Source organism: Spermophilus citellus, assembly GCF_964194105.1.
Source record: "Spermophilus citellus genome assembly, chromosome: 2".
Classification (NCBI taxonomy): Eukaryota; Metazoa; Chordata; class Mammalia; order Rodentia; family Sciuridae; genus Spermophilus; species Spermophilus citellus.
Window position 1 is genome coordinate 252,962,119 of NC_138183.1, and position 26,759 is coordinate 252,988,877.

Consider the following 26,759-nt stretch of genomic DNA (forward strand, 5'->3'; position numbering starts at 1 on the left):
AGACCTTATTTTTTCCCCCAGATATTTTATCTAAGAATTTCTAAAGCATTTCGTAATTAGACCCCATAATATGCCTATAAAGCAGGAACTACATTTCTATGAACTTGCTTAAAATTTTATTGAAATAATAGTCATTGTTTTTTATAGTAAAAACATTTTTTAAAAAAGCAACTATCAACAAGATTCACTGGCTTAGTTATATCCATGACTGAAAGAAAAAGAAATCTTCGAATATATCACCAATCAGAATCTGTTACTGTACAGATTTTAGGAGGTTTGAGTCAGTTCCAGTGCAGAAATAAGGCCAAAGTGTTTCTGTAAAATCATCAAAGTATAGAGAAGAGCTCTATCATTGATATTATAAAAGGAATCCTCTCCTCGTTCTTCTCTCTCTCTCCCTCTCTCCTTCTCTCCCCCTCTCTCCTTCTCTCCCCCCTCCCCCTCCCTCCTTAATTCATATGTATTTAGGACTTTGATTCCATGTATCTCATATATGCAGTGGTTGTGCAAGTGTCATCCCTGAATCCTCAGTGTCACCTGGGAATTTATCAGCAATGCAAGTTCTCGAGTTTCTGAATCAGAAACTCTGGGTGGTGGTGGGGAGGTGGCCAGCAACCCAGATGTTTGGGTCTTTTTGTTTATTTGTTTTGTTTTTGCAGTACTGGGGGAGTGAACCCAGGAGTGCTCTACCACTGAGCCACATTCCCAGCCCTTTTTATTTTTTATTTTGAGACAGGGTCTCGCTAAGTTGCCCAGCTGGCCTTGAACTTGGAGTCCTCCTGCCTCAGCCTCCCAAGTCAAGTGGGATTTCAGATGTGCACCACCACACCTAGTTATCAGTTTGGGTTTTTAGCTGACCTTCCAACTCAGCTCTGATGCATGCTAAAATTTGAGTACTATTTCTCTAGTGGACCTTGGTGTGAAAAAGGATTTGTTTACCAGTTCATTTATGGGAATAGATGCACAAGAACAATCAGAGCCCCAGATGCTCAATTACAGACTATGATATTTGTGTCAGAGTTGCAGCAGAGTAGGGGTGTGATGACGTGGGGCGAAAGTAGTCGAGCCTGGTGACCTTCATGGTAGAAAACAGGCTCTGGTGACTTGTTCTTGCTATCAGCACACATGGAAGGATTGGAACTATTTTGGGCCCAGCATGTTCTGTCCTATGCCAAGGCAAAGTGGACACATGTTTTATTTTAGAAAGATGGTGTCATTTCTCCATAGGATAACCTTCCTAAGTATTTCGGAAATACTGTTCTTTTGTCCTAGATAATAATTCCAAACTGAGGTTTGCTCATACCGATTGTCTTCCATTTTTGCCTTCTGTTGAGACATAAAAGTAATGGTGGCTATTTTAGGAGAATGCGAACCATCTTGTCACTCTACTGCTTCACTTCTCCTCATTTCTGTACCATTGGGACCCAAATCATGACCCATGATTTTCAGTGTGCATAAATTGTAGGGTGACAACCCACAAGATGTTTTGGAGCTCTGAGTGTTTGTATTGGCCTTCCAAGTTAGACATGCCCTTTGTGTGGCAGTGACGGCATGTGCCGGTGGGGAGAGAACCCTGTCACCCTGTTGCTCATTGTAGTTCTGTGCAGAATCCCTTGAATGATAATGAGAGAATTTGACAGCCCTTGGTCTTTTAGCTTCACAGAAAGGTCAAATGGGGATCCTCTGTCCTTTTGAGAATTACAAGTGTAGATAAAGGCATGACAATATTAGTCAGGTCTTGCAGCATAGGTAATGACAGACATTCAGTGGCATGGTCACTAAAGACATTGTCCAGCCTATAGAGCAGGGCCCAGCTGTAGGACTTCAGTGTTGCATGGTATAACACCTCCTGGCACCATCTGTGGTACATCTTTGTCCTCACTGTGCTGCCCATAGTGGTGGTTGGCATGCCTTTAGGCTTCAGGTTCAGTGCTTTTGCCATTGAATCATGGAAGGTTTTGGTCACATGACTTTTTCTTTCTTTCTCCTTCACTGTTCTTTCAAATAACTACTGAGTGGTGTAAGTAAGTCACTTCTTGAAGGTTTATGTCACAATATTGTTTGGGAAGCAGAATGTGATAATGAATCCTGTATTTGTGCTTAATTTTGTAAAGTTGTTGTTGTCATTTCTGATTACTATACTCCTCATGCAGGATTCTGGAAAGCCTGTGGCTTTTACAGGCTGAGATTGAATTGCAGGACAGCCTTTTTGCTCTAGAAGATACTTAACCTGCTTGAATGTTGGTTTTCTTATCTGTGAATCTTATTCAATCTCCAGTCACTGAGCTTAGTGAGATTCTCTGGCAGTAGCTGCCACACTGGGCCACGCTGCTCCTGGGACACATGGTAGGGTTTTGGAAGGTGGTGGATGCACACAGACAGGAATCAGAGGGCACAGAGAGCTCTACAGGGCAGGACAGAGCCCTCATTTCCATTACTGTTTCAACTTGCCTCGGCATAGCTACTCTCAGCCTCCTATCAGCACCCTTCTTGTGTTAATCAGGTGAATTGCTGAAGTGAAATCCAGTCTTAATAGCAGGTGAGTTAGTTACTTTGAAGTAGAAATCCTTATATTTTGAATTGTTTTATTTACTGGAGTATATTTAGGATTTTGAATATTCTGTAGTTTAGTGTTAAGTCTAATAAAATTGATTTATATCCATAAACTATAAAATGGTTAATTTTTTTTCTCTCTTTATAGGACTGGTTTTTTTAGTACTTTTTAAAAAAAATTTGTTAAGAACTGTTAAGTTTTTTATCCCTATTGTTTGAGAATTAACAATGAAAATAAATAGAAATAAGATTCTGTTATTGTATTTGCACTAAGGGATGAGTACTAGTTAAGGAGCTTTCTCCTAAGGGTTTGGAACATTAGCCAAGGTTTCCAGTTTGACACCTAATTTCTGACCCAGCACTTACTTTCCTTAGCCTAAAGTAGTGGCAGAAGTTTAGAGGGAGTGTTGATCAGTACTTAAAACATTCTCAGGTTTGTAATTCCCACATTACATGTCGTTCCATATTTTACGTGTTCTCCCTCTAGATTGTGGATTTCCTAAAGAAGAAACGGGATTTTGTAGACCTTATTATAAAGCATATAGGAACTTCTGCCATCATGGATTTGTTGCTCCGGCTCCTGACATGTATTGAGCCTCCACAGCCCAGGCAAGATGTGCTGAATGTGAGTAGAGTTCTGAGCTGCTGCTGACCTGGTTGGGTGATGGTGTGGGCCCGGGCTGTGAATGCTGGGGGTCCCAGGGGATTGGTCACAGAAGGTTGTCTGGGGCACTTGGGGACAGGGAAGGAATTTTCCAAGAAAGAAAGAGGTTGACATTTTGCAGGACTAGAATTTAAGAGATGCCCTTTCCTTGTCTGGGACATGGTGTGTGAGCAGTTTTTTCCCCTTTGCAGGTCTGTATTTTGTGAGGGTGATGAAGTAGAATGGATTGAGACTGACAAAGCGGGGTCTGGTGGTAGGAGTAGAAGTGTCAGCAGTGTGTGCTCTATGGCTTTCCTGAGAGGATAGACAGGCCTACTTCTGAAAGTTGGAACATAGAGGTGTACTTAGGAGCGTGGCCTAAGGAAGTCAGAGATCACATGGACATATGTTAAAATGTAGACAGATAGTGACTTTAAGATGTGTGTCTCCTGAACAGGTGAATGTCTTAGGTGGGATGGGGTCACTCATACTGAAAACAGGCTTCTCTTGGATGTTCCTCTGTCCCATCTCATCTGACTGTTCTTTATTCTTTTATCCCCCTCCCCTTTTTCTGCCTCCTGGAACCATTTCCTAATCCATTTCATCTCTTAATACTTACCCTGGAACCTTAAAACTCGCTCATTTCACTAGAAATGAGATTTATTGAAAATGCTGTTTTAAAGACACAGTAGGATCTGTGAGAGGAAGGTCTGTCAGGCATTGTCCAGTGTGGAGCAATCTCTGCTGAGGTGGGTGGGCATGCGTTTGTAGTGATGGGATCAGGGCTAGATCTATTGAGGTGACCCACTCCTGCAGTCACGGTGGGGAAACCAGCTGAGTGCACTTTGTGGGGGTCTTGGGACTTGCCTGCGGGCAGGGGCCTTAAATTGGGAAACCTAATTTAGGCGTCTTTTCTCAAAAAGAGGTTCAGAATTTTGGGAAAGACTATAGAGGAAGGGAGAGGAGGGTCTTCTTCATGTTAGATCATTATAGGGAAATTAGATTTATTCCTTTGGTCACTTCTGGGTTGAATTTTAGAGTCCATTTCCAAAAGAATAAATGGGCTCTTCTCGAAGTGGGTGTGTGTGGGGGGGGGTCAAGTGGCTAATAAAAGCACAAGTTGGGGGAAGGTTAATTAGAAACTTCTGAATGTCTTACTTTGATTTTGGATCCTGAGTGTATGTGTGTGTGGCGGTGGGGGGTGGTTAGTCTAAAAGTGGGCTTGGAATGTAGGTGCTTATGGGTAGTTATATGGGGGTAGGCTCCAGGTCTGATGGTTCTCCATCAGGGCTCCTAGCTTCTCCAAGGTAGTCAGAAGTGCCCCTCCCACACAGGTATTTGGTGTCCTCTGTTTTAGGATATCACCTGTGAGGCTTGTAGAAATCCATAATCTTGGGTCTTCCCCTGTCAGCCAAATCAGAGTCTGCATTTGAGCAAGATTTCTAGGTGACTCATGTGCACATTTTAAATAGTTTTTTTTTATGCACTCCTTTTGGTGGACATAATATCTTTATTTCATTTTTATGCTGAGGTTTGAACCCAGTACCTCACGTGTGCTAGGCAAGCACTCTACCACTGAGCCACAACCCCAGCCCCTGAAGTACAAAGTTGGGCCTTTCCCTTTGTGCTGCCTGCCTAATAGCTTTTGTTTACATTTTCTTTTGACATATCCTTCCTGAGAAACCAGAGATGCTATCAGGGTTTCTTCTGTGGGCAAATTGTATTTGGTTTCTTGCTCCATGCCTCCCACCCAGTCTATTTCCCTTTAATCAGTGGGATTTTTTTAGTGGAGTTTCTAGATGGTGAGCTGCCTTTATATATGCTGTTTCAGTTCCTTGTGGAACTAATACTAAGCCAGCTGGGTTTTTTTGTTTGTTTGTTTCTTTCTTTTTTTTTTTTTTTTTGCCATTACATGAGCTCTCTTTTTTTTCTTATTCTAACACTCTTCATAGTTTTATTCATTGCATTTCATGTAGCGACTAAGAAGAGATTGTTAGGATTGTGCTGGTGATTCTTTGCCAACATGATAGGGCAGATGAACTCTGATTCCATGGTGGCTTCACTGCCTAGCCCCTGTATTTCTTGAAGTGGGTTTGGTTTTGGAATCTAAAGGGCCCATTTTGTTCATTCTGTTTTTTCTTGACCCAGAAGCTTGATATTAAGTATGGCTCTTATCAATTTTTCTGAAGCTAAGAACACATCTCTCTTACACAAAGTATGCACATTCCAACTTTCTTAACCCCCTCAACCCAACCCCTGCCAAAGTAAGACCCTTTGAATTGAGTGTCTAGGTGCTACCCCATGGCTGGAGACTATGTGGGTACTGTAGATTATGTGTAGATTATGTAGGTACTGTAACTTGGGGTGTTGCTGGTGTTCTTGGTTACTGTTAAAATAATATATTCACTGGCATTTTCCTTGGGGGACTTTTAATTTTCTGTAGTGTTCAAAGTCCAGAGAAACCCGTAACATTCTACTTAAAATGTGATGGATATTTCCAAGTGTGTTAATCTTCCTTGGGGCTTGAACAGGAGTCGCTCATTGCTATGATTGCTTCTACAATGTGTTTTGCAGTGGTTAAATGAGGAGAAAATCATCCAGAGGCTTGTGGAAATAGTTCACCCATCGCAAGAAGAAGATGTAAGTTCTCTTATGTGTCTATAAATTTGATTTAAAAAAAAAATACAGGCAATATTTATTTGAGCATAGAACATACTTGTGTAGCCATGAAGATAACAGAGAAGGGGGCAGAACAGGCATTCCTTTTTTTTTTTTTTTTTTAATACCAGGAATTGAACTCAGGAGCACTAACCACTGAGCCCTATTTTGTATTTTGTTTAGAGACAGGGTCTCACTCAGTTGCTTAGCACCTTGCTTTTACTGAGGCTGGCTTTGAACTTGCCATCCTCCTGCCTCAGCCCCCAGAGCTGCTGGGATAATCTGTCATTCTTGAGTTGACTATTTTATAAATAATTTTACATTTTGCTTGAAGCCAGAAAATTTCCAGAAATATGATACAGCAGGCCTCCGGGTTTCATGCTGAACCTGCTCCCTTGGTTACAAACCTCTTCTGTCCACACTTCCTTTTCTTGTATACCTGTTTTTAATGCAAACAATGTATTCATTTCATCCAGTCTGGCTAAAGTTTTGCACTTAGCAGTATCTTGGTCACCATCATACCCTTTGGTAACTTTGTTGTTTTCTTCCTGATCCTGGACTTAATGTTCCAATGGATTTGGCCTTTGCCCTGGATGCTAAAGATTGTCTTGGCATTGGAGCTTACAGACCGAGCCCTCTGCTGAGGAGTCACCTGTCATGACACAGTTGGTGTGTCTCTCTGAGGTCTGTAAGGTTGTCACCTCACTTATCAGGCCCAGCCATGTAAGACTGCCCGTGGTTGACCCTTCCACCTACAGAGTTCCTTCTGTCCCATCATAATTTCCCCATAGGGTGATGCAGGCTGTGTGGAGAAGCCTCTAGGTTGCAGATTGGAGCAGGGCAAAGGAAGAAGTGCATAGCCAGAGGGTATTCACTTCCCAGAGGTGAATTTTCTGTGGAATTTAAATGGATCTAACTGCTTCTACTCTGGTCCATTTAAAACCTTTTGGTACCTGGAGTTTATCCTAACCAAGCTTTGAAAAGGAATGTCGTCACCTCCTAATTTCCTCTTGGGCTGTTCAGTACATGCTCTTTTATAAAATCTGTTGCTATTGCCAGAGTTGGCATTCTAACCGCATCCCTGCATAGACCTGTGCTGTGTGCTAAGGGAATACCCCTGGGCTAGTAGAACTCCTGCGTGGGGGCTAACAGGGGTGCTGAGCTCTCCTGCTGTGGGCCTGTTGTTGCAGGAACACTGTTCTCACATGTTGGAAGTGTGGCCACTGCAGAGAATGGTGAGCAGTGAAGAGCAGGGCCTATTCCACTCTAGGAGTAATTTCTACAAACAAGGTCTATGGCACAACCTGATTGCTTAACATGTTGGCGGGGTACAGGAGAAATTGATACAGGAAAATACCAGTTCTGCAGCAAGTCTTTGAGAAAGACAAAGCACTACCGACTTCAGCACCTCCCTGCCTTACTCTGAAGAAAGTTGGTTTTGCCTTTGGACAGACTTGCTGATATTCATGTTTTGTGTTAAGTGATAGATTGCAGGTTGAAGCTGCACTGACCAGTTACTATTCATCAAGGAGTGTTAGGCTCCTGATTCCAGTGGGAAGGTTTCGCGATCCTGGTGCCTCACCCTCTCTGCTAAAGTGGAACAGCGCTCACTGTGAGCTAGGCTGTTTCACATGCCAGAGTGTAACGCATGTGGATCCTGAGATTTCAGAACTTCCCTGGAAGGCAGGCAAGCCCACTCTGCACTGCGAGATACGGTTTAGTGCTCTTACCCATTGGTGTCTTACTCAAAGTTGTATTTCCTGTTGTTTGAGGAGTTTGTTTTTGTTTTTTTTTAAAGCTAGCATGTCCATGTGTTGGTGCTGATGAAAGTGTGTTTGGGAAAGGTGTTCTTTCCAAGTGTTTAATTATGGAGCTTCTCCTGGTCAGAACTTGAATCACATGTGCTGCACCTAGCAAGACAGCAGTGTCCAGCACTGTAAAGGAAAACCCCTCAGCCTGAATAGCAAGTGCTTACATTGAGCTCCTTTCCAGATTGACTTCTTGCTCACGGAAGCTTATGGACAGTGTTAATTTGTGTTATTTCTTACGAAATCCCCCCCCCCCCCCCCGCTTTTTGCTATAAGGTTAACTTCCAATAGGTTCATAACTAAAATTGTACTTTCTTTCTTTAGCGGCATTCAAATGCTTCACAGTCACTTTGTGAAATCGTTCGCCTGAGCAGAGACCAGATGTTACAAGTTCAGAACAGTACGGAACCAGACCCCCTGCTTGCCACTCTAGAAAAGTATGTTTAAAACTTTGTTCTCATTTTTCTTATTGGTGCTGTTTGATGTGTTACCTCAAGAGTGACTGGTAAGTGAAGTGTTCCTGCTGTTGGAATTGTGTCCTGAAAACACCTGTGGTGGTAAGAGGCAGGAAGCCTGCTTCTCATACAGCCTTTGTGGCACACAGTAGAAACCCACAGGGGATGAAGGTGAACGAGTGACCTTTATGTGTAGACTTTGAACTTGTCACATGTGTAACATAGAAGTCTACAGAGCCACCCTAAGATATGATAGTCATATCAAAGCTGTGGTCAACACCTTCAGGAGCTTTTGATGAAGAATAGTCTTGGGTACATATGAATTTGACCCGTTTTAATTGGCAGTTTCTCAAGAAGATCTTCCTAGGGTTTACTGTCCTTGGGCTGACTAGGGGCAACCTGAACTCTTTCCAGATTGGGATGATATTATTTCGTATTTTCTTTTTTCTGGAAGAATGTTTACTGTCAACATGTGTAGACATTTGACCTGCATCCAAACAGCTAATAGTTATATTAATAGAGTGTTAATATTAATAATACCTATTCCAGTTATTCATCCAAAGTGGATTTAATTACTTAATTTATTTTGAGGCTGGGTCTCAGTAAGTTGCCCTGGCTGGCTTCAAACTTGGGATTTTCCTGCCTCATCCTCCCAAGTAGCCAGGATTACATATGTCCACTATTGTGCTTGGCCATACGTACTCCTTTTAAACATACAACACCTTCTACATTCAATTCAAATCTTTAATATTATTCTTTAGATTGAACCTTCTAAAAGTCCCATTTAGGTTGGTTAAAAATATTGAATATTAGCAATTTCATATTGTATACTACGTTGCTGTCCAGTAATCATAAAAGCCACATACAGTTTCAATGCTTTTATATAAAAGTCTTGAAATCCAGCATATATTTTACACTTAGCACATGTCAAATCAGATGAGTTCCATTTTGAGTGTCAGTTGATAGCCACATGTAGTGAGTGGCCTGTGCAGAATCAACCCAAACATTGGACAGCTTAATAGTGATCTGAGTTCCTCAGGCCACCACAGTCCTCCATCTACATAGCTTTATTTGAGCCAAATGTATGAGCCAGAGAGCCATTGGGGTTCATGTTTCTGCTTGCTTTTGTAATTAAAACTCAGTCAATGGTAAGTTCTTGAATGAAGATAAGTATATGCTCATTATTTGTATCATGAAATATTAAAGTAAATTTTCTCAAATACAAGGACCTGATGAGTCAGTGGCCCTGTGATGTCACCAAATAAAATCTCCACTGCATTTGGCAGTGGAGAGACCATCTCTCATTGTGCTTCCCACAGTCTCATAGGGAATGGGAATCAAACCTTCCATCTCCTGTTGTGTTCCCACATTGTGATGGTTCTTTTATTGTCCATTGATTATGAAAAACACAGTGACAGAAGACTTCTGTGAGTTTAAGAAACCCTTGTTAATCATCATGACATCTGTATATATTTGGTAAATACATTATATAATAATGTAAAGTATCTAATTAAATGTAATTATTTCATAACAGTGTAGATGATTTTTAAACCAATCTTCTGGTAGTTCATAATACACAAATGAATTGCCTAATTCTGTATTACAATGGCCAGGAGCCCACAGATGGGATACTATCATGTGGATGAATATAAGTTTGTACTCAGGGTTGAGTTTGAAATGAGCTGAGGATAAAGAGAATGGTACAGAATGTGGTTGAGTGGGCTAAAGTGTTTAGTAATCCAGCCTGGGAGGCAGTCTGGGTTTAAATGAGTGCATTCCATTTAGTAGCTCTGGAAAATTTTGGAGTTCAAATATTCTTTATGTGAGTGAACAGTTATTTTTGGATTGGACTATATGTGTCTTTATCCCATTTGAACCAATTTTTTTTTTTAAGTGGGTCTTTTCTGTGGCCACCTATGTAAAAACAGAAGCTAGGAGGGAGGAGCCATTACCCCATAGATAGGGTAAAGAACCTAGGTGGCTTCATGCATAAATTATTGGTGTTTATCCAGTAACTCCTGTCTTTTAAAGCAGAAAAGTGAATATATTCTCTCGTGTAAATAAATGCCTTTTTATCTAAAGAATGTGAAGGCATTTCCTTTTACCTTGTTTGATAAGCTTAGTCCTTTAGGTTTATGATTTTTCTCTGTATTTGAGGATATTTGTGTTTAGGTAAGACTCCAAGTATGGCATATCCACTGTATTGTTGACTATTGATGATCAAGGTTTTGCTGTGTTGTTTTTTTCCATCACCAATTCTTTCATTAATAAGGCAGACTTCCAATTTGATGTAGCCGTGAAATACTCAGGCCTTTTAGCCTTTAACTTTAGGTCTTAGCAGGTGTGGAAGTGTGACATTGCTGTCTAATAGAAAGAATGCTCTTGCTGTTGGATGAGGAGAACAGGTACAGGTGTGTGCTCTAGTACCCTCCACCTGGAGTGAGCCACCTTTTGAAGAATGTACATATATACTGTAGAAGGCAATCTGTTTTCCAGTGCACAGTTCCTGACCTGTATAGATTCTATAGACTTCAGTGTCTTGTGTGACATTTACAGTACTCTTGGCTATTGGTCTTCCAATCCATTTTGGTGCTGCTCTGGGAGTGTGGGTCTGAAACTGACTTCCTGCAAGGGGACCCTCTGAAGTTAACATTAGATACCAGTTTTATTTGCTTCTCCCTAATAGAGATTCTTTCTTACTTGCAGCTTGAGTCTGGAAAGAGATGGTTAGTGAAACTGATGTGCAGTGCAGTGAGTACAGCTATACCTTGGGATGTCTGGCAACTTTCCAGATGAGTAGCCAGGGACAATCTAGCTATGTGTCACATTTATAAGGGAGATCCTTTTCTTAATTCACATAGATTTGGAAAATTACTGAAATATATTAAGTTTTCTTGGAGGGTATCCATTATAAATTGGAAGTACCAATTACCTTTATGTCTTCCATTGGTTGTGATCTTGCATATGTGAGAGAGAAGTGGAATGGGAAGAGCCTGCAGAGAATGCTTTTGGGGCAATAGGTTACCAAATTTTAACTATAGAGTAAAAGGTAGTGATTGATGTTCTCTTTTACCCATTTTAGAGCTTTCTTAATTCTGCATTCATACTTTTGTGGGAAAACATTTATGGTTTCTAATTTGCTGTTTTGAAAAGTGTTCCTCCTTATGTGGAGGTGAGGCGTTCTAAGTCTTTTTATCTCCCTCAGCTATCACCACCACCTTCATCTGAGCCAGAGGTGACATCCAGCCTTACAATACTTGTTGGTCTCAACAAGATTACCAAAGTGACACAGGGCCCAGATTATTTTGCTGGGGGGATTGGGTAAGAATCAGTAGCTATAAGAGTGGTATTTATAATCACAAACACTTGCCTCCCTTAATAAGTATATCAAAGTAAATTATGTGAAACAGAGATGCCCATGTGCAGTAAGCCCTTCTTGAGCTATTGTGTGACATGATGTTGCAGTCAGTACATTACTGTTGATTTGTTTCCCTAGGCAAGAAACCATCGAGCAGCTTCTATCAAATATTTTCCATAAGGAGAAAAATGAATCAGCCATAGTCAGTGCGATCCAGATTCTGCTGACTTTGCTTGAGACACGGCGACCGACGTAAGCTGTCCTTTTATCATATGAAGTGATCCATGTTGTTTTTAGAATCTAAGTTAAGGTCTTGGTAGATAAGCCACAGTAGCATGCCCTTGAGTGTCAGGTGCTGAATCTTCTGTGTGAATGATAATAGTTATAGGATTGCTGTGTATCATGGGGGTGCAATTGAAAATGTGGTTTGATAAATATTATTTACTAGCATTATTTAGACTCTAGTTACTTGGGTTTTATAGTACTTAGAAATATTACTGAAATAAAAGCTATAGTAGGCAAATCAAAACCATGGATAGTGGCTCAAACACTAAGTAGCTTGTTTCTTGTTCATGAAAATTATAAGTGGGTGTTCCTGGATGGTGGGCCGCTCTCCTACAAGTGTTGATTCAGGGACTGTTTGCATTTCCTGATTCTTTCTGCAGATCCTAACTTTGGGTTGTTTGCTCTGGGTTTTACCTGTGAGGGTGCTGCAGTTTCGGAGGCTGGTTAAGACAGATGGACAGGTGGCTAAGGTTTTAAGAAAAGATTTCTGCTGCTAAGTATTTCACAATCAGGAGTATAGAATGTTTTCCCTATGTGTAGCTTCCTGTCCCTGGACCATTCTTTAGGTATGTGTTTTGTTACTCTTGACAGTTTTCTCCAGTGCTACTGCACTTACTTTTTGTCACAGTTTTCTAACTGCTCTTGAAGCAAGAGAACTTGAAGAGACGTGTATATAACTGTTTGGGAATATATGGTTTACAGATTGGAATTTTCCCTACCTCACTGCATACCTCCAGTGAACCAGGGGACATGAAGAGATGGAGAGTCTGCCCTTGGCATGTGGAATCTTTAGCCATCTAGATTTTTTATTTATTTGTATGTGGTGCTGAGAATCGAACCCAGAGCCTCACACATGCTAGGCAAGCGCGCCACCACCGAGCCACAACCCTAGCCCCGGTAAAGCACAATTTAAGTCATATAATCAAGAACTTAAGTTTCATTAATCAAATGGTGCAAGACTGCCTTGCTGCTCATTCTTTAAGGCCATCATACCATCTCTTTCCATCAGTGGATTAAAAACATATCAGGTTGTACTATGAAGCTTATACAGACTACTGTGACTTGAAATAAATCCAAGAAAAAGCCTAAAGTTTTGCATAGGAAAGTGAAAAAAGACGCATAATTGTATCACTTAAACAGAGCACAGAAGACAAGAATAAAATAAAAAGTAGAGGAAAATTTCTGACCAAAAGGAACTTGGTCCTCACATGAGAACGATTTACAAAATTCCAAGCAAGATCAAGTTTTAAAATAAGACTCAGATCTTAGCTTTATCCCCATAAAATTTCTGAATCCTAGGTGAAAAGAAGTCTTACAAATGTCTGGATAAGGAAAATAGGCTACTTGTAAATCCAGTCAATTGCCAGGCTTCTCATTTGTAAGCTGAATAAATATTGGCATTTCAGGGCACGGCTGTGAGCCCAAGGCACTCTGGATGTACAAAAGCAGAAGAGGCATGTTCACCCCTGTGGGAACTCAGTTCCTGGGGTACAGTTACTTAATGAGGACTTCACCAGAACCAAACAGAAAAATAAGAATAATGAGCTTAAGATAGGGAAATTATACTGGAAAGTTATGGTCAAGAACAGGTAGAGCCAAGTGCAGAGTTGCATGACTAGCCACTCGGGAGGCGAAGGAGGAGGATCACAAGTTCTAGATCAGCCTCGGCAACTTAGCAAAACAGAAAAGGACTAGGGCTGTAGCTCAGTGCTAAAGTGCTCCTGGGTTCAATCCTAAGTACCAGAAAAGAAAAAAGAAATAAGTAGAGGTATGTAAGTTAATATCATAAATTTAAATGTTAAGAATAAACAATTGAAAAAAAAGAATAATTGAAACAGGAAGTCAAATGTTGAAAAAAAATGAAATGATTCCAGGTTATTTGAATAAAACTCAATAAGAAGGGGTAAGTGCATATTATGGTTCAGATCTTTAACTGTAGCAGCTGAGGTATGTTTTCATACATAATTTCTTCATCTTGATAAAATTATAGTTCAGAGAGATTTTTTTAAATAAACATTGGAGTAATACTTTATTTAATTCCTGGAGTATCTGAGTGTATCTGAGGGTCAGCAGAGTGAAGAAACCCTGGGAGGTATGGATACCCAGGTGATTCGCATATACCCGCAATCCCTTCAGAGAGTACTGGGGGGGGGGGGGGAATGCTAGAGAGTGAGAGCCGCCACCACAGGCCACCTTCAGCAGTGGAACAGCAGCCTTGGGAGAAAGGCAGTTTTTCTCTAGGATCCTTCTCTGTTCTTGTCCCAGACTCCTAAGCCCCTGAGGAAAGGGAAACAGCCCCTTTAACCCTGAAGACACAATGAAGACCATTTGTAATCGAAGGAAGAGACCTGGGGTGGGGGTAGGGGGAGGGTTCTATCTTGTGGGAGAGGCTAGAACACATTTTGGTCTAGACCATAGAGGTAGAACACATGGTCTAGACCATTAGAGATTCCCTACCTCCACAGCCTAGGGACCCTCAGACTGAGGCCAAACCAGAAAAACACAGTAGAGCATCACCCCTACCCTGTCCTTCTCCTCCAGGCCTCCAAGTATTAAGGAACAAGTAACAATAGTTTGAGACCATAGGAAAGGCTAGTGTGGGGAGGAGCCAGCTTAAAGGGAAGATCTTAAGCTAAGGGTGGAGCAGACGTTGAGGAAAAACTTGGCACATTGGCCCTAATCATAAATGCAAAGTAATTTGAGACAAAAATTAAAGTCTTTAGTGCACTGAAGGAAATCATAGTAACAATAAAACCCAAACCTAGCTCAGCTGCTGACTAGATTGATTCATCTGGACTCCTAGGAAAAAAGGTGGATCCATTCTTGTGTAAATGCTGTGTCCACCAATTTCCACTCTCCTACTTGGATGTCCATCTGTCAACGAAAAGTTATAAGATGAGAAGACTCCTAACAAAGTCTTGAGAGAAAGTATTAATGTACCTCAACTCAAAAATGCTAGAACTGCCAGAAAGAGAATTTCATATAAACATGATCAGCATATTGAAGGCATGTGGGTAAAGGGGCAGTGTGCAAAGAGACGGGGATCTACAGACATGCTGGAAATGGAAGAGTAGCACAAATGAAGAACGCCCTGAGCTTTCTGATAAACTTCGATGTAACTGAGGAGAAAATCAGCACGGGATACCAGAAACGATCCATAATGAAATACAAAGAGACGAAAAAGACAGTGACCCGAGCAAGCCCAAAAGTAATGACGTGGCGTCAGGAACAAATACAAAATACAGCAAGTTCTAATATTTTCTGATGAACCAGGATTCCTTGGAGAAATGGCTGTGACTAGGGCAGGAAACATACAAGATGAGTCTGGAACATCCTATAGCCACAGAAGATAAGGAAGTACTGAGAGAGACACACACACACACACACACACACACACACACGACAGCTATCTAAGGGAGTGGGTAGAAAGAGCTCCTCATAGCCAAAGCTGAAAAAATTTGTGAAATAAAATAGTATTGTATTATAGCCAAAATTATAAAATAACCTATCCATAAATTCATAATGATATAAATGTTTGAATAAAATAAATGAGAAGAGGAGATAAATCTCTCTCTCATAGAAGATTTCCAAATAGGTTTTATAGGTACTCCATCCTCAGGAGTTAGAATGTAACTTCCAACTCTGTAAAGTGTGGGTTGCATATAGGAACTTCTTTAAAGAGAATGCAATATGGAAAAGAAGAATAAAAAGTACTTTCTCATTAGAGAAACCTGACAGACTGCCTGAGCCAGATAATCAGTCGACTGCACGTTATGTCATGTTGGCAGTGTGTGTCCCGGGTAGTGTGCGCTGAAGATGGCACTTTACCTTGTGGTCTCCCTCTCAAAGACCTCAACCATCAGAAACTACCAGAACATCCTAATGTGGAGACATTCTGCAGACTACCTGACCAGTACACAGCTGTGAAAGTAATCAAAAAGCAAGAGGCTGGGCTGGGGATGTGGCTCAAGCGGTAGCGCGCTCGACTGGCATGCGTGCGGCCCGGGTTCGATCCTCAGCACCACATACCAACAAAGATGTTGTGTCCGCCGAGAACTAAAAAATAAATATCTCTCTCTCTCTCTCTCTCTCTCTCCCCCTCTCTCACTCTCTCTTTAAAAAAAAAAAAAAATTAAAAAAAAAAAAAGCAAGAGGCTGTCAGAGGCAAGAAGAGGTGAAGGAGACATATAACTTAAGATGGTATCCTTGGTGGGATTCTGGAATAGAGAAAAGACATTAGGGAAAACTTAAGAAAATCTGGATAAAGTATGGGTTTTATATATCAATATTGATTTGTGAATTGTGATAAATATACAGTACTAATGTAAGGTGTTAATATGGAAAATTGGGTGTGGGTTGTGTGGGAACTGTACTGTTCATACTTTTTATGTATAGGTAAAATTATTCTAATAGAAGTTGATGGAACATTTAGACAGAAAGATCTTAAGAGTACAGAAGACTTGGAAGACACTAGCAATCAACTCAGGCTGATTGACACCTAGAATAATCTTTCTGCAAGAGCAGAGTGCACATTCTTTTCAAGTCATATGGAACTTTCACCAAGTGTCTTAGTCAGCTTGGGCTGCTGTAACAAATTACCATAGCCTGGAGGGTTTACCAGACCTTTCTCCGGTCTGGAGGCTGAGAAGTTCAAGATCAAGACACTGATTTTTAACTCTTAAATTTATTATTTCTTTGATTTGTGTTTAATTTGTTCTTTTTTGTTCTTTGGGTTTTTTTTTTTTTTTGAAGGGCAGCCCACTCTTGTTTCTCTTCATGAGGGACCCACCTTTATGAACTGATTACCTCCCTAAAGCCCCTTCCTCATACCTTCATCCTGGAAGTTAGAATTTTAACATAAGAATTTTGAGGAGACAAGCATTCAGTTGATACTGTGGATATAGGCCAGTTTTCAGCTATGAGACAAATTTCAAATAATAAAAATCATGCAATATATACCCTCTAGATCATAATGCACTTAAAGTATGAATCAATATAAAACTGATTTCTGAATTAGCGTCAAATATTATAAATTAAAGAACACACTGCTAAATAACCAATGTCATAGAAGAAAGGAGAAGAAAATATTATCATATACTTGATATGGAAACAAAACATACCAGAGTTTGTAGTATACAGTAAAAGCAATAGAGGGAACTTTACAACATTAAGTGATTGTATTAGATAAAAAGGAAGAATATGTCAGTAATTAAGCTCTCTCCTTGAAGACACTAAATGATAAGCTGGATGTAGTGGTGCACACTTCTAAATCCCTGCAACTCAGGAGGTTGAGGCAGGAATAATGCACGTTTGAGGCCAGCCTCAGCAACTTGGAGACACTGCCTTTAGAAAAGTACTGGGAATGTATCTCAGTGGTATAGAGCCCCTGGATTCAATCCTTAGTACCCCCTTCAAAAAACAAACCCCTAAAGAACAAATTAAACACAGAACAAAGAAATAATAAATTTAAGAGTAAAAATCAGTGAACTTGTAACTTAGTGAGACCCTGTCTTCAGATAAAAAGTAAAAGGGCTAGAGATGTAGCTTTTAGTGATAGAGCATCCCTGGATTTGATCCCCAGCTCTGTGGGCTGGAGAGAGAGTGGGGGTGGGTAATTCTAGAAGTAAGAAGAGAAAAATCCATGAAACCAAAAGCTGGTTCTTTGAAAAGATCAATGATAAACCTTTAGCTTGAGTAAGAAAAAATAAAAAAGATACAAATTAAAAAGAAAAACAAAAAACCACAACAGTACAAAAGAGGGCTGCCGACTGTTCCTATGGACATTAAAAGAATAATAACAAATAAATGACAAACAATTTAGGGAAAGAAGTAATTTAACTTCCTTAAACAAATGCAAAAGATCATTTTTGTGTTGCACATTATGTAAGAATTAACTCAAAATGGATGGTAGAACTAAACAATGATCCTAAAATTATAAAAGTTCCATGAGGAAACAGAAGGAAATCCCTACAGTCAGACTTTTCTTACATGTATCACCAAAAAAGAAGTAGGTGGTATTAATAGTCCCATATCCGTTAGAAACTGAATTCATTGTTCAAACTTTCAACAGAAAATTTCCTACTCAACTAGAAAGGCTCCATTGATGAGTTCTACCAAAGATGTAAGGATTTCAACAGAAAGTAGAAGAGGGAACACTTTCCAACTCAGGTTATAAAGACAGCACCCCACTCTGAAGCTCAACAAAAACAATATAGGAAAGAAAAGTGTACAACAAGATTCCACAAGAGCTTAGATGCAGAATTCCTCAAGAAATACCAGCAAGTCAAATCTAACAGTCTAACAATGTACTGGAAGTATGATACTCAAGATCAGTGTATCTTGGGAATGCACGGTTCTTGTGTCCTTCAAACATCAACAAACTAATAAAACTGATAAAGCCCTTCTATGAGAACTCCATTGGTAGCCTTTGGTGGTGGTGGGGGGGGGGGCGACTGGGGATTGAACTCAGGGGCACTTGACCACTGAGCCACTTCCCCAGCTCTATTTTGTATTAGAGATAGAGTCTCACTGATTTGTTTATTAGCACCTTGCTGTTGCTGAGGCTCGTATTGAACTCGAGGTCCTCCTGTCATAATATGGATTATGAGAAGTCATAATCCATATCCTGGGCCACTGTGATTACAGGCATGTGCCACTGCGCCTGGCTTAATGGTCAGAGACTGAAAAGCTTTTCCTCCAAATTGGGAGCCAGAGCCAGGATACTCACTGCTGGGATGTCTGCTCAGCTGCTTACAGGAGACTCTAGCCAGTGAGGAAGGCCAGAGAGGAAACTCATCCAGATTGGAAAAGACAATGTAAAACTGTCACAGCTGTTGTCTTTGTAAAAATCCTGAAGAATGTCCCAAAGCCAAACAATCCTCTTAGATCTTTTTTTATTTTTCATATTTGTTTTTTATTACAGTTGGACACAATACCTTTATTTTATTTATTTATTTTTATGTGGTGCTGAGGATCCCAGTGCCCCGCACATGCTAGGAGAGCTGTCTTCCGCTGAGCCACAACCCCAGCCCCCAAAATCCTCTTAGATCTAACAAGTATATTGCAGAATACAAAAGTAAATATTAAAAATGTACTTTTATTTCTGGTTACTAGCAATGAATAATTGGAATGTGAAATTTCAAAAAATAGACCCAGACAAAATGTACATATAGTTTAATGCTGAAAATGGCAACATTGATGAAATCAAAGCTGACATAAATAGAAATACTATGTTCATGTATTAAAGCATTCAGTGTTTGTTAAGGTGCCAGTTCTCCCCAAATACATTTGTAGATTTGTTGCCATTTCAATCCAAATCTAAGTGAGGATTTTTTAAAATCAAGCTGATTTTAAAATTTATATGGAGATCCAAAGCAAATACAATAGACACAAAACAATGTTGCATGAGAAAGACAACATTGGAAGGCTTATGCTCTGTGGCTTCAGGGATTATCATGAAGCTAGGATCTGGTGGTAAAAGAATAGACATACAGACTACTGAAACAGAACCTAGAGTGCAGAGGGAGACCTGCACAGGTGGGATTTGTGACAGGTGTGGAGGTAGTTCAATGAAGAAAAGGTAGCATCTTCAAGCGATGTTCATAGAACTATTGGATGTCCATGTGCAAAAAGGTTGGACCTCTGTAGGTTCCTTATGGATTATGAAGAATGAACTTAAAGTGGATTCTGGAACTAAGCATTAATACTAAAGCTATAAAAGTTCCAGAATAAAAGGGAGGGGAGGGGCCCTGGGAATAAGAATGATAGGGTGATAATGTCTGATTCATTCTAACAGTCTACTTTAAAAAAAAAAAAAAAGTAATTCTGCTCTTTGGAAAGTAAGACAGTTTGCCAGAAAATATTTACAGAGCAGATGTGTGAGGAAGAACTTACATCTAGAACAATAAAAAACCATATACAGTGTGTGTGTCTTTAATAACAAGGAAACAACCAAATTTTAAGGTCAGAAGGATTGAGCAGAGCCAGTTTCTGTGGTGCCTATGCCTATGTAATCCAGAGATTCAGGAGACTAAGGCAGGAGGATCACAAGTTCAAGACCAGCCCTAGCAATTTAGGAAAATCCTCTCCCCAAAGAAAAGGACTGAGAATGTAACTCAGTGGTAGAACATCCCTGGATTTAATCCCCAGTTCCCCCACCAAAAGATAAAAAAGACGTGAATAGAGAGCTAAAGAATAAAAGGCATCGCTGGAGTCATGGCCTGTGGTAGATTGTTTGCCTGGCATGTGTGAGGCCCTGGGTTCAATCCTCAGCACCACATATAAACAAACAAAAGATCCATTGACAACTAAAAATTGGAAGAAAAAAAAAGACATATATACATATATATATATGTGGGTGTGGGTCTGTGTCTTTGTATACACACACACACATGCATGCACGTAAATAAATACATGAAAATTGACCAACATCCTTTGTCATTTATGAGATCCAAGTTAAAACACATTGAGATACCACTGCATACCCTTTGAAGAAGGTATGTTTCCTGTGGCTGTAAACAAATGCCCTCACACTTTGTGGCTTTTAACAACAATAATTTATTCTGTCACAGTTCTGATTGCCAGAAGTCAAGATTGGGTTGAGCAGGGATGCATCACCTGGTGGTGCTGAGAGAGACCATTCCTTGACTCTCCCATCTTCTAGTGACTCTTGGCACTGCTTGGCCTCTGGTCACTACCTACCTTAGTATTGCCTTCTCCTCTAGAAGGACGCTTGGGATGATATTTAACCCCCCTGCATAATCTAGTACTCTCTTCTCAACAGCCTCCATTGGTCACCTCTTCAAAGGCCCTTTTCCTACTAAGGTGGTGTTCACAGGCTCTGACAACTAAAATGTGGATATTCCACTTCGGGAGCCACCTTGCAGCCCTTTGCGGCTAAAGTAGCCATTGGAAGGAAGTGGACAGTGCTCGATGCTGGTAACACTGGAGCAGCTGAAGTATCACATCTCATTGTTGGGCCTGCAGAGAGTGATACAGCCAGTTTGTAAAAATATTTCCCATTTCCTATAGACAGATATATTGCAGTACGTCACCCAAGTACCTACTCCACATTAAAAATGAACCATTGTTGCAATGGAAAGTCCGTAGGAGACTAGCCTAAGTGTTGTAAGAGCACCGTAGACACTGACTATAATAGCATGCAGGTCAGGGCTGGTACATAAATTGATGCTCAATATTTACTAATTGGATGAATAAAACTTATATGAATGATTAAGGAATAGTGTGTAGCTTAATATTTCTTTTACATAAATAAGGAGAGGACAGTTGTTCTAGAAATACGGCTAAGAAAATGGAAGGAAAGCAAACATACCTGTTCCTATTATTTTATACAAAAGTGAATTTAGAAGAAAAAATTATTCACAGAATCATGGGGTTATAAAGGACTTTTGGACATCACCCTAGGTAGAAACTATAATGAAGGCCATATTTGGTTATATAAATTACTAAGACTCTGACATGTTAAAAAATAGCTATAATAAAAATCAGAGGGCGTCTCTGTTCCCCCTTTCCTAGTAGTTCAAGTTCAGAAACTGTTCTATGTGGCTCTCTGGCTGAGAATTGCTGTCCCCGGACTCTTTTCCCACATCAGTAGCAATAGCAGATCCACATGGGGTGCTGGCTCTATACTAGGCAGTGCTCTCAGCCCTTGGGTTCTCATGCTTCTCATAGCAGTCCTGGGAGAGATGTTCTAGTGTGATCCCATTGTCCACATTACACAAAATAACTGGTAAGTGAAGAGGTGAACTTGGCCACAGGCCGCCTTGCAGCAGCGGTGGCATTGTTCACCTGCTGTTTTCACTGTTATGGTAACACTGGAGCAGCAGTAGTTCAGGTCTACTTTTTCGTTTGAACTTCACACTCCCATTTTCATTTACTCCTGCTGTCTTCCCTCCTCTCCTGGAACTCTGTCCTTGGACCACCAGGGGGTGCATCCCTGCTCAACCCAATCTTGACTTCTGGCAAGTTAGTTAAACTAGTTGGGATTTTGGAGTTAATTCCAGAGGGTCATAATGACTGTCAATTGATTTTTTTTCACGTAAAAGAGCAATTTTAATCTTTTAAGTAGTTCACAGTGTTGATTACCCAAGCAAGTACAGGTCTGTTTGTTAACAAACATCTCAAACTGGTGGGCAATATGATGTCCTCGATATTTCAGGGATCTGATTGCTGTTTGCTTTCCAGATTTTCTTGTCAGTTAATGACAATGCTATCAGTGTAAGTCATAGGAGTTACAAGGTTTAGGAGAATGTGGAGAAATCACATCTCTCACTAGATCAGTAGCCCTTTTTGTGTTTCAGGTTACATTGGCTGATCCTCGACAAAGTTTTAATACACCCTCTTTCATTTTATTGTACTTTCTAGCTTACTATTGATGTCATCATTATCATGTAATTATGTAGTCATTAAGTGTTTGCCTATATGGGTATGGGGAGCACCTTAAAGGATCTATCCTGAAATTGTAATAACTAAAGAAACCTTGCTTTGTTTCAAGATTTGAAGGCCATATAGAGATCTGCCCACCAGGCGTGAGTCATTCAGCTTGTTCAGTCAACAAGAGTGTTCTAGAAGCCATCAGAGGAAGACTCAGATCTTTTCATGAACTCCTGCTTGAGCCACCCAAGGTAGGTGATCCGTCCGAAGCTTGGCTGGCTAGCCAGCAGTTGGGTCATTGCAGAGTGTGCTCCCTGGGAGTCCCGGGACGGGCTGTGATCAGCACGTGCAAGATAGGTTCAAAGATGTGTTGCCAGTCCTTCTGCTCCCACACTCATTTTTAATTGGCTTTTACTCTATAGATTGTCTAAATTGGTGATTGAAATAGAAATTGAACTGAATACTTGTCTGCTTAGGAAACTAAGATTTTTGTTTTGTCTATAAATTCTTGGATCCTTATGTTCCAATAAAATAAGCAATTTTCTTCTTATAGCGTGTTCTTTTCACATCCTGAGGTAAAGTTAAATTTTCAGGCTCTGATCTTTGAAATTGCATTTTCTTGTGAATAGTGGAGACAGTTGGGAACAAATGAACTTGTTTAAGAAATAGTGGGTTGAAGTTTCAGTGCGCGGCATGGAAAGCATGGGACCTGGGTGTGAAGTTTTCAGGAGGGACCATGTGTGTGCGAGTCTAAGAGTGTGGACAAGTGGAAACCTGCAAAGGAGGACATCAGCCGTATGTATGTGGCCTTCTAAAATACCCAGTGGAGAACTGTGGTAGGGTATCAGCAGGCCAAGTGATGTTCCTCCTGTCCACACCGTGCCTCAGATTTAGATTAGGGTAAGAAGCATTTACTTCTGAAGTCAGATAAAGTGTTCTGTCTTGTGAGAGTCCTGCTTCTGCACTAGTTCTCCCACATTCCTCCTTCCTTTTGCCCTGTATGTTTCGATCCACTGTATTGTACCGTGTGTATCTCCATGGCTGTCTTTTATGTGGGTTATTGCAATTTTAGGATACTGGTTTCTCGGTTCTATATAAGATGATTTCGGTTTAACTATTTGGGGAAAGGGGAAGCACAGAATAGGTGTGTTCATACTCTCTAGTCCAGCATCTGGATTGTCTCTTCAGGTGTTCTCTAGTGCCGTCATTGAAAATTAGGAGTTTCCGCTTGGCACTTAGACTTTGTGGAATCCTGCTGGGCCGTTTCAGCCATTGCAGCCATTGCAGCCACCGCCACACACAGGCATTCAGCCTGTGTTGGGTGTAGACCATAGTGTGGGCACTCACTCAGTCTTGTGGAAAGAGCTTCTATTGGTGCTTAATAGTCAGCGGCATCCCTCAAGTCAGTCCTAGGAACAAGAAAAGGAGGGTAAAGAAAGAAGAGGGTTTAGGAGAGGAGAACGTACAAAGGGAAGATGGAGGCAGGGGAAGGAGCAGAGAGAAGAGGTATGTGGTGAAGGACCTGGCCTGTTTCCTAGGTGGCCCCTAGCTTCTCCCTAGGTATTTGATGGTTCTTGGCCATCAAATTCAAGACTGAGGTGCATTGTGTTGCAGCTTCTCTTTTACTTCAGGACTGAGCAGCTGACCTGATTTTGTTAAACCATGAGGAGTGTGAGCAGGCCTTGGAGGTTTTGCTTTCATCATTGCTGTGAGCACACAGTGCTAGGCAATGGCTCCGCCCACTATCTCACACATGTTAGGCAAAGGCTCCACCACTGACTTGCACTCAGCCACAGTGAAGCTTTGTTAGTTAACCTTACAATTCCCTCTGGAGAAGGGAGTGAGACATCTACTGGTCTTGTTGATGGACCTTCAGAAGGGGCATTGTGGCTGCCAAGAGTGCCATTTGTCACTCTTCCCATCAGACTTCTAACATTCTGCTTCTGTCTTTTTTTTTTTTTTTTTTGGAGTGGTAGGTGGGGAAAGCATGCCTTTATTTTATTTGTTTATTTTTGTGTGGTGCTAAGGATCAAATCCAAGGCCTCATGCATGCTAGGCAAGCACTCTGCCACTGATCTACAGCTCCAGCCCCCATTGCTTCTGTCTTTAGTAATTTCAAACTATAGAAATATCCTTGATGGACAAGGACAAGTTTAGGTTAGTCATGTTTCAGGTTTATGACACAGAGGCATGTATTTTTATCATGGATTTGATATAGTCTAAGGACTATGTTCCAAAAGCACTTGTAAACTCTTTTTAGTTTCTTCGATTTCTGGTCTGAATTTGAAATATTCTAGTTTTGTTTTTTTTTGTTCTATGTTTTCTGCTCATGACAGATTGGAATATTGGTAGGGATACACTTGATTTCTTAGAAATTTATAGGGAAATTGCTTGATTATTTCATCATCTGTTAAAGCTATGAACAGTGGCTTATTTTCTCCTAAGCATAGAATTTAGTTTAAATTGTTTGTGGGGTTAACTGTGTGTGTCTCAGCATGTAGACCTTTTGCTTGTTTTGTTTTTTTCTTTAACTGAATTTGATTGGAAACCTTTTCTTCCTCAGAAAAGTGTGATGAAGACTACCTGGGGTGTACTGGATCCTCCCGTGGGGAACACTCGGCTGAATGTGATTAGGTTGATATCTAGCCTGCTGCAAACCAATACCAGCAGTATAAATGGGGACCTTATGGAATTGAACAGCATTGGAGTCATATTGGTAAGATTCTTCCTCACAGAGATTTGAATTGCCCTTGATGTTCATGAATCTGTAACTCAGCATTACAAATTGATAGTATATATCAATGACTTTCTAAGTCTTATAAAAAATTTTGGATGCTGCTGATTGTTGAAGAGTCACTTATTGTTGCTGTGTGAAGAACTGTATGATACAGCCTTCCAAAGATGACTAGGCCCTCCCCAGCAGCCTGGTCTCATACAAATCATGCCTGCCAATTGTAGCACTGGTTTCTGTTCAAAATTTGCAAAAGGATGAGCCTTCATCTCCTTTACATTGGGGTATATCTCATGGATCCAAGGCCATAAGGTCTTTTAGCTTGAGATAATTGTTAATCTCCTCTGAGACAACTGTTAATCTGCTCATCAGTGGAAAGGAGGAGGAAAACCTCAGGAGTGATCTGGGCTTCCCAGGCCTCTGCATTTCCCCAGGCCATGGTTTGAGCTTAGAATGCACAGCCCAGCTCCAGAGCCTGTGTTTGTTCTGTCCATTCTGCCACCCACACACAGCACAGGAGTCATGAGGGTTAACACTTAGCAGGTTTCACAAGGTATCTGGTCATAGCATACATTTAGCAGATTTGGGGGCATGTTCCAAATGAGGTATTTGCTCACTACAAGATTGGCGTTATAACATGTACCTTATACTTTCATATGCTACCAGGTATAAAGCTCCTGAATATGAGGGAGTTATCTGTTTTTCAGATCATACCCAGAGAGGGCATACCTACCGTGGGTACTGAGTGGTAAGGCCAAGGCTGAAGTCACCCAGTGGCAAGCCAATACATACCATCAACCATGCCACTGTACTTCCTAGGGCCACTGAGATGTTTTTGAAACTGATTAAGTGACATATTACTGTAGAACATAAAGTCTTCTGGATGTGTCACTAAGCCTATGTTTTCATATTGAAATAGTTAAATTCAACTATATTGTAAATACATTTTGTGCTTATAGAAATGGTCTTTTCTTCTGTGATGTTTTTGCCTTTTCCAATACTAATTCAAGGGTAATTTGGAAAACCCTTATGCTTTTGGGAAGATCACATGCTGCCACCTCTCATAGTTTTGCTACAGTTCTGGGAGTTATTGCACTTGACATGGTGTCATGCACAAAAGCACCAATAAATACTTGTTGGATCAAAATGAAATTCTTATAAATCTCTTTGAAAATTTTCTGAACTTATGTCTGCATTAGTTGCTTTGAATACAAAGTACTTAATTCTCTGAGAAATTTATTATTATCTTTTCTTCATATGCTTATTGTTGAATTGTGTTAGATTCCATGCAAATTTTGGCATGAACAAATACGTTGTTTATGCTATTGTTTATGCTATCTCAAACCATTTGAAAACCATTTTTCCTTTAATAAATCACTATTCTGTAAAGATATCAAAGAGGTTGTTTAAACATTGCGGTAACTAAAGAAAACACTGTTTTTTCTTTTGTAGGACATGTTCTTCAAATATACTTGGAATAACTTCTTGCATACACAAGTGGAAATTTGTATTGCACTGATTCTTGCCAGTCCTTTTGAAAACACAGAAGATGGCACAATTACTGATCAGGACTCCACTGGTGACAGTTTGTTATTGAAACACGTGAGCTTATTTGGTTTTCTTTAACTTCCACTGTTTTCTCTTTATTGCAGTATAGCACTTTAGTATGTAACATATTGAGATTTAAGAACAGATTTTATTTAGATTTCATTGTCATGTGTTCATTCACTTCTAAAAATGATAAAAAGTCATTAGATGAACTTTAAAAGAAAAAATATCTAAGTTGGCCTGTTTTTTTTTTTTGGTAAAATTGAGTTTTTAAAATATATCTTTTGGATGCTGGGTGCAGTGGTGCACACCTGTAATCCCAGTGGCT

At 40.3% G+C, this 26,759-nt stretch overlaps 1 protein-coding gene and 1 long non-coding RNA gene across 28 annotated transcripts in view; both read left to right on the plus strand.

Annotated features, from left to right (window-relative positions):
- PPP6R3 (protein phosphatase 6 regulatory subunit 3) overlaps positions 1–26,759 on the plus strand; it is a 134,503-nt gene that overhangs the window by 65,673 nt on the left and 42,071 nt on the right. For all 27 annotated transcript variants that reach the window (XM_081280782.1, XM_081280773.1, XM_081280761.1 and 24 more), the window contains 7 exons: positions 3,041–3,178; positions 5,771–5,836; positions 7,987–8,099; positions 11,614–11,727; positions 22,274–22,403; positions 24,716–24,868; positions 26,336–26,485. In XM_081280782.1, coding sequence (XP_081136908.1) covers positions 3,041–3,178; positions 5,771–5,836; positions 7,987–8,099; positions 11,614–11,727; positions 22,274–22,403; positions 24,716–24,868; positions 26,336–26,485 — 864 coding nt within the window. The remainder of the gene's footprint in view (positions 1–3,040; positions 3,179–5,770; positions 5,837–7,986; positions 8,100–11,613; positions 11,728–22,273; positions 22,404–24,715; positions 24,869–26,335; positions 26,486–26,759) is intronic.
- Positions 11,741–17,239, plus strand: LOC308642157. The gene is made up of 2 exons (XR_014020488.1): positions 11,741–15,707; positions 15,915–17,239. It is a non-coding gene; the product is annotated as an uncharacterized lncRNA (long non-coding RNA).